This window comes from Leptonychotes weddellii, unplaced genomic scaffold (genome assembly GCF_054177405.1).
Source record: "Leptonychotes weddellii isolate Sample4059 unplaced genomic scaffold, ASM5417740v2 HiC_scaffold_10159, whole genome shotgun sequence".
Taxonomy (NCBI): domain Eukaryota; kingdom Metazoa; phylum Chordata; class Mammalia; order Carnivora; family Phocidae; genus Leptonychotes; species Leptonychotes weddellii.
The window spans coordinates 1-7,618 of NW_027678059.1; the positions used below are offsets into that span (position 1 = coordinate 1).

A 7,618-nucleotide genomic window follows, 5' to 3' on the forward strand; every position below is an offset into this window, starting at 1 on the left:
CGCCCCCCTCACAGAACATACGGGGCTCCTGCGGCCCGCCGCCCCCACTAGAGTAAAGGCTCCCAGCTGCCGCGCGCTCGGCCTCGGCCCACGGGAGTCCAGGCTGCGCGCAGGCGCACATGCGCTGTGGGCCCCTCTGGCCGGAGCCTCACGCTGCAGCCCCGAGCGCTGAGCACCGGTCCTAGCCGCGGGCTGCAGAGAGCCGAGCTCAGGTTTCGGGGACACTAAAGCCTCGGGGACCTTGGAGAAGGGACAATGGGCTGCAGAGCACAGGTGCTGCCCCGTCACACCCTTGCCTCCGGCTGCTGCCTCCCGGCCTGGGGGGAAACACTCTAGCCCACAGGTGTCCCTCCCTAGTCTGCCTGTGACCTGGAGGCCAGGGAATGTGCATTCCAGTCTCTTCTTGCCGGAACCCCAGCGCCTCCCTGCAGCTCTCCCTGGGCGCACAGGCCACAGAGAGCCCCGGGGCAGGAGACGAGTGTCGTTTCCACTCCCCAGGCTGGATGGGACCCCACAGTTCACAGAGGGCCAGACATCCATAGCCACCCAGCCCCACTGACCCAAACACCCCCGGGGGTACACTCTAGTCCTAAACCTGGCTGAGCCCCCAGACTCTCCTGCGGCCTGAAGCTGAGGTTCCCTTGGACCAGCATGGTGGCCCCTCTTCCCTTGAGAGCCCCCCAGAGGCCTCTGTACCCCATACCTAGACAGGAACAAGAAATGCACTGTAATGTCTCCTTGGTTTAATTTAAGGATGCCTTGTTTTAAAGAACTTTAGATTAACTGGGTTTAAGTATTTTGATAATTTTATTAAGACAAAAAAGCAGGAGTAAACACCAGTCAACTTCAGAAGGGCTTTAAATTAAAGATTCAGTCATCCAGCTAAGATTTGTTGGGCTTTCTGATGAGTCCACATGTCCTGAGGGAGGTGACAGCTCTGGGGACAGGGCCTGAGACTTTCCCAGGGTATCTGGGGTGAGGTCAGCACTGACAGGGATGGTCTCTGCACCACAAAAGGAACAGACCCTGCCGGCCCCTGGTGGGTTCCGAGAGAGGAGAGGAAGTGAGGCAAGAAGCGAGAGGATGCTATCATCCGATCTTTCTAACAGTCACCTGACAGCTCAGTCTGCAAAATGCAGATCCACCGATTTCCAGGAAGGGAGCCAAAGTGAAAGGCACCCGTGGAGCAAAGGATAATTACACTAGAAAAGCTCATTTATTAGAGAAAGCACCAAGGCTATGACAGGTATGAAGGTGCAACCCTGGGTTAAGTTCTGCGCTTCCTAGCAGCCAAGGAGAAAAGATGTGGGGTTGATGCCCCCCTGTCCAATAGAAGAAGCGTTGAGCTTCTTCAGGGAAGACTGGCTCTACCCTGGCTCCAGGCCATCTTCACATGAGGGACCCCGATGAACCCAATGGAGTCCTCAACAGTGGTTCTTCGCATGACCAGTCCTCATGGCACTGGTCTTGGCTGCACTGGGCTCCGTGTGCTTGGCTGGTGGGATTGTGGAGGATCAGGCAAGCATGAGGAAGGCCCCTGCTCTCAATGAACTGCTGGTGAGGGGGCTGGGAGGAGACATGGAAGCAATTTGAAGGTGTGAGTAGTGGGGTCAACGCAGGTCTGGGCATTGGCCAGGTGGGCATGGGAGACAAAATGGCGGGAGACATTCACTTGGGCTAAAATGAGAGGCGGGAAAGTGGAGGGCACCAGGAAACTCCTGAGATCAGGAGATGTAGGACCCTCCTTTGGAAGGCAGCTACGACCACCAACTTTAAGAAGGTGATGGGCAGACCCTCACTGGGGAGAGTAAGCTGTGCCTGGCCAAGGCCTCCCCCAGGTGGGTGCTCATGGCCATCCAGGTGTGGGTAGGGAGAGCTGGACACCCCTGTGTAGATGGGGAGATGGGGCTGAGAGGAAGATGCCTTCCAAGGATCAGGGACTTGGGCTCTGCTCCCCTGGAGTAGAGAATACCCTCCTGGACAGGCTACATGACCAAGGCTAAAAGAGGGAGTCCTTAGGGATGAGCAGATGGGAGGGAGGGAGGGTAGATGGGTGGATGGCTGGGTAGGAGTGGATAAAAGAGCAGATAGGTAGATAGGTGGGTGTGTGTGTGAGTGGATGGAAGGAAGGGTGGGTGGATGGATGGATGGATGGATGGATGGATGGATAGATGGATGGATGGGTGGAAGGGAGGAAAGAAGGAGAGAGGGAGGGAGGGAGGGAGGGAGGAAGAAAGGAAAGACCGGTTCTGTCTACAGCAGCCCAGAGAAGTGGAGTCTGGCGGCCCAGGCTGCTGGAGGTGGGAGATGGGAGGTGGGAGGTGGGTGGGGGACACCCCCCGCCAGAAGGGGAGCATCGGGAGGGATGGGGGTTCACATGACCATGAGGTAAGGGGAGGAAGACAGAGGCCACAGCTGAGGAGTGCGGGGTTCTGGGAACTTCAGGATGGGCACGAGGTGAGCAGGGAAGGACGGGGTCCCCTACCTCAGCAGCCCCCAGGGCAACGCTGTACCTTTGACGTGCTTGTCCTGGAACTCCGTGAGGAAGCGCGTGATGCGGTCCGAGGGGATGGCGAAGGAGATGCCGGCTGCCACCTTGAGTGTGTTGATGCCAATGACCTCGCCGTCCTGGGCAGGGTGGTCAGAGGGGCGGTCACCCGGGAGCCGGAGTACCAAGTACCGCGTCCTCCCTGAGGCTCCCAGGACAGTCCCAAGCTGTCCTGGAAAGGCCCTCTGGGGTTCACCTCTGGGTCAGGGACCCCCCCACCTCTCCCTCCAAACCCACCCCTCCTCTCCCTAGCTCAGATCTGCCCCTCAGGCAGTGCCCACCGAGGAGGACACACCCACCCCGGCAGCATCCAGAGGGGCTGGAGCCTGGAGAGGGCGTGACAAGGCCTCTGGGACCGGAACCTCTCTCCCCAGTGCTTCTAGAAGTGGGGCTGGGGGCATGTGGCCTGGGCAGCTCCCCAGCACCCACCCTGTCTGTCCCCCGGGAGCTGGCCTCCCACCCCGCCCCTGCCCTGCACCCCCTCAAGGCTACGGATCACCAGACACCTCGTTCTTGACACCCTCCCAGGAAGGCGCTCCTCCTCCCAGCCTGGCACATACCCCTGCTTTTCCCGCCTCCAGCATAAAGCCCGCGCGCATGAGCTTTTGTGAACGCCCGTGCTGGGGCTCGGGTCCCGGTGCACGCCTGCGGGGCTGCTTGGGCGCAGGGTGAAGCTCCCTCTGAGCCCTCCCGCTCGTGCTGTGCCTTCTCCCTGGACTAGCTTTCTCCTGCATGTCCCCTCAACCCCAAACCCACAGTCTCCACGGCCCAGATGAGATACTCCCGCCTCCAGGAAGCCCTCCCTGCCTGCGATTCCTCCAGAGTCCCCTCACTGTTCCTCATGTCACACGGGCGTGCTCATGTCTGACACGCTGCAGCATGGACGGGCGCTCCCGGGGTGGGGACAGCATCCGATACTTTGGGGCCCAGGAGCTGAACTGATTTCTGACTCCTGGTTTATTCTAGAAATCTCACCTGGGATGAGAATGAGCCTGAATCTGGGGCCCAGGACAGACGTGGGGTGGGGGGGACCCAAGAGGACGGGGAAAGGACAAGGATGCCCCCTCACCCCACATGTAAACACAAAGATGGGGGGCCCAGAGCAGTGAGCAGCCCTGACTTGTGTCTCCCCTGCCCCAGGTCCTTGCTGGGCACATGGCCCTGCCTGCCACCGTTCCGGGTCATCCTCATTCCTCAGACAGCCCAGCATCTCTGGGGTGTACGGGGGGTAGGGGGCCCAGGGCGGCATGTGCTTGGGGTCATGTCCTCCTCCCGGACCTCCGGCCTCGCGGTCGGGTGTGAAGATTCAAGGCCCATCTTTGGGGTTCCCTCCCCGCCTTGAGGCTGTACTGCTGTGTGAGCAGAGCCCCAGAAAACTAGAGACCTCTGCCCTTGGGGTCACTTACCAGGTTCACCAGTGGTCCCCCGGAGTTCCCGTACTGCAAGGGGAGGAAACGCGACGTGAGCTCAGTCCTGAGCCCGCCCGAGGGCCCCCGAAGCTCTGTCTTCCGACCCTTGTTGCAACCAGCCCAGAGATGGGTCATCGAATTTCACCCTCAACGGCATTGAAAGGCCTCACTGCACCCCCATTTCACAGGTAAGGGAGCCTGGACCCCAGAGGCCACGCAGACGGCTGTCAGATGACCCGTGCGCCCCACACAGATACACAGGCTGCCTCCAGGCTCGCTCCACGGCTCGGTTACATCCCATCGGCTGCGAGGGGTCTCTACGAAGGCTCACATTTCCAGAAGAGCCCGAACCACGGCAAACCCAGAAATGTGGGCGCTCTGTGAGCGTGAAAGGTACCCTCAGCTACAGTAACAATACTAACCGCGACAAAAGGAATGCTGGTGGTGGGGGGGGGTGACTTGGGCAGAGACTCTCTGCGTCTCTGAAGGGCTGTCCCAGCTCAGGGCAGCAGCTTCTAACCCCCAGGGCGGACCCGGCACCCAGGTGCAGAAGTCACAGGGACTCCAAGCTCCGTTGAGCGTAAAGAAGGAACTTTCTAGCGAGCAGATGTGCTCAGTGATGGGGTGAGCTCTGGGGACAGGGACTCACGTTGATGATGGCATCTGTCTGGATGTAGTCCATGTCCGAGTCCCGGAGGCCCAGCTCCTTGCCGTCCCGCTGGGCCGTGCTGACGATGCCCGTGGTCACAGTGTTCTGCAGGGCAAAGGGGCTGCCGATGGCCACCACGAACTCGCCGGGCCGCAGGTCTGCCGAGCGGCCCAGTAGCAGGGCCGGCAGCTTTTTCTGGAGGGGGGACACGGGAAGGGAGGCTCAGCCGTCTGCCTTTGGTGGGACCGGAGCCAGATCAAGGCCAGGCCCCCAGCGGGGTGGTCCCAGGAAGGCAGGAGCAGCTGGATAGAGCTGTCAGGGGCGAAGGCCAAGGCAAGTCGCCAACTCAGACAGAGGCCAAGCTGGCCTCCAGCTGACCCGTAGTAGGAGAGACTCAGGCTGGAGTTCTTGCAACAGAGGCTCAGCTGCTCTCTGACCAACCACGGGTTTCCCCAGGCGGCTGCAGGGGTCACACACAGGGAGGATACACAGAAGGTCCAGCCAGCCATGGCCTCTGAGGTCCTGGAGCCCAGAGGTTCGATGGTCACTGGTCCCTCTGAAATCTGATAGGAGCTATGAATACCATCCAAAATGCATCACACGCAAACTGATGACGCATACGACCGAGAGTCTTGTGGGAAGCCTGGAGTCCAGGTGAGGATCTGGAACCCTACTGTTGGAATCCTTGATCCAGCTCAACCTGATCTCCCAGTATAGACACACAGGGAAACTGAGGCCCAGAGCAATAAAGTGACTTAGCCAAGCTCTGCCATCACCCTCTGCACACCGAGACACCTGCTCGCTCCATTTCCACGTGGAGCCAGCGGAGCCTGTCTGTCTGTCCACTCTGCAGCTAGACTGGGAGCTCTGGGAGCTGGCTGTGTTGGGTTTGCCTCCATGGTCTGGACGCTGCAGAGAGTCCCGAGCCCTGGTTAAGGTGCTGAGTGGACGCACCGGTGTCCCTGACATCGACGGGAGCCGAGGCGCTCTCACCAGCACCCCCGTCAATCTGGGGATTTGGTGTCGTACCACTTCTGTCCAACGCCACCACTGGGGCGGCCAGGTACGGGGCACCACCTCTGCACGCTCCTGGGGTCTGGAATGACTTGCAGACACAAAGCTTTATAAGAAGGTGCTGGTGACCATCGTGCCCCCATCACAGGGGCCTCACGCTGGCTCTGGACAAGAACCGCACACCTCCGACCCTCCGACTGCTCGATTCCATCTGGTGGGAGGGCGGGGGTCCTGGCACAGAGAGTCCCAGGCGGAGGGTAAGGACCCACAGGGATGACACTTCCATCACTGGCCGGCCACAGGGAGGGATGACAATGCCCAGGCCTAGGGGATGCTCTTCCTCACTGCGCCTGAGTGGCCTGGGGCAGCAGCTCTCCCCAAAGCTGGGGGAGTTCCCACGCACAGGACTCAGGAGCTGAGAGGCAGTTGCTGCTGTCGAGGAGAAGCGGTGGGTGCTGATCGTGCCTGCAGGCACCAGGGTACATGGGCCTTACCGATTCCACCAGCACCTGCGGCCACCGAGGGCCGCCGGGGTGTGCCCCGCCCTAGGATTAAGCCACAGCCCCAGGAATGGGAGAGACCCAGCGGCAGCCAGACCCGGGTCTAGGCTGGCTCTGCATCATCCTGTGAGGGTCCTTGGCGGGGGGCTGCACACTGTGGCCTTCAGGCTGTTTTTGTAAATAAAGTTTTATTGGAACCCAGCCACGTGTTTGTATCACCTGCGGCTGCTGCAGAGTTGGGAGGTGTCCACAGAGAGCACAGGCCCCACAAAGCCCAGGAGTATTTACTACTTGGAGCCTCACCACAAACGCTGCCAATCTCTGCCCTTGAGCACACCCCCTGCCCCCCGCCAGCCTGAGTGTCCTCATCTTTGGAATGGACGCGGCGTCCCCAGGCTCTGTAACTGCCATCAAAGGGTCAAATGTGGGGAAGGGCCCACGTTAGGGTAAATCTCTTCTCCCTTGATGGGGCAGGAAGGAACCTCCTCACAAAAGACTCATTATCGCCCAAACTGTACACTTTTGTTCAGAAAGAGCAGAAACCAGATTCAAGGTCAGCCAAGCCAGACTCACCGGCACAGATGGCCCCACGGGTCGCCGACCTCATGGCGGGGGTGGCCCACAGAGGCCCTCACTGACAGTCCTGACCACAACCCTGGACCAGCCCTGCCCCAGGTCAGCATGATCTTGGGCAATGGCCTAACCTCTCTGAGCCTCAGTTTCCCCTCTGAAATAGCAGGACACTGACACCCCTTCTGCCAAGGGCCGTGGGGGGCCTCCTGCACACAGTTGCTGGCACTGAGGGGGGTTGGTGGCCCCGCTGTGGGCTGTCCAGCCAGCTGGGGGGACCGCATGTGGAGGGACCAGGGCATATGTCCCAGGGCTCCCCACAGCTTCTGTCGGCTACACAGGGACAGCTACATCTGGAGTCAGCCCGGGAGGGACACTGGGACCGTCCCTGGGCCTTGGAGGGCCTCCCTGCGGGAATGGCGGGGGGATGACAGCCTAGCTCCGTGCCTGGCAGCTCGGGGAAGCACGGCGCGGGGGTCTGCAGACCCCGGTTCTAGTCTGACTTGACCCGTGACTAGAAGCAAATTGCCAGGTGCTCCCTGGGCCTCGGTTCCTCCAAGTGCCCTGCAGGAAGGTCGGGCCAGCGCCGCTCCGAGCTCTGGGGTCTGGGAAGGTGCCCCCCTGCCCGCCCACTCACTTTGGGGTGGATCTTGATGGTGGCGATGTCCGACTTCTTGTCGATGTCCTTGATGGTGGCCTCGTAGCTGTCACCGTTCTGCAGCTGCACCTTGAGCTGCTGCCGGCCGGAGACAGTGTTGGTGCTGGACACCACGTGGGCGTTGGTGATGATCAAGCCGGCCTCTGACATGATGAAGCCTGAGCCGCTGGACAGGGGCACGTTGCGACCAAACAGAGGGTGTCTGCGGGGAGGTGGGCACAGGCGGGCCATCAGGGCGGGTGGGGGCCTGGATGGGGGGCCTGGACGGGG

At 60.9% G+C, this 7,618-nt stretch overlaps 1 protein-coding gene across 1 annotated transcript; it reads right to left on the reverse strand.

The window, feature by feature from the left end:
- Positions 1-1,083: 1,083 nt before the first annotated feature.
- LOC102732800 (serine protease HTRA3-like) lies at positions 1,084-7,581 on the reverse strand. The gene is made up of 5 exons (XM_081809467.1): positions 7,328-7,581; positions 4,607-4,801; positions 3,955-3,987; positions 2,514-2,628; positions 1,084-1,566 (listed from the first exon to the last, which is right to left on the reverse strand). The coding sequence occupies exons 1-5, from the start codon at positions 7,577-7,579 to the stop codon at positions 1,544-1,546; spliced, it is 618 nt and encodes a 205-aa protein (XP_081665593.1). The 5' UTR covers positions 7,580-7,581; the 3' UTR covers positions 1,084-1,543.
- Positions 7,582-7,618: the final 37 nt, after the last annotated feature.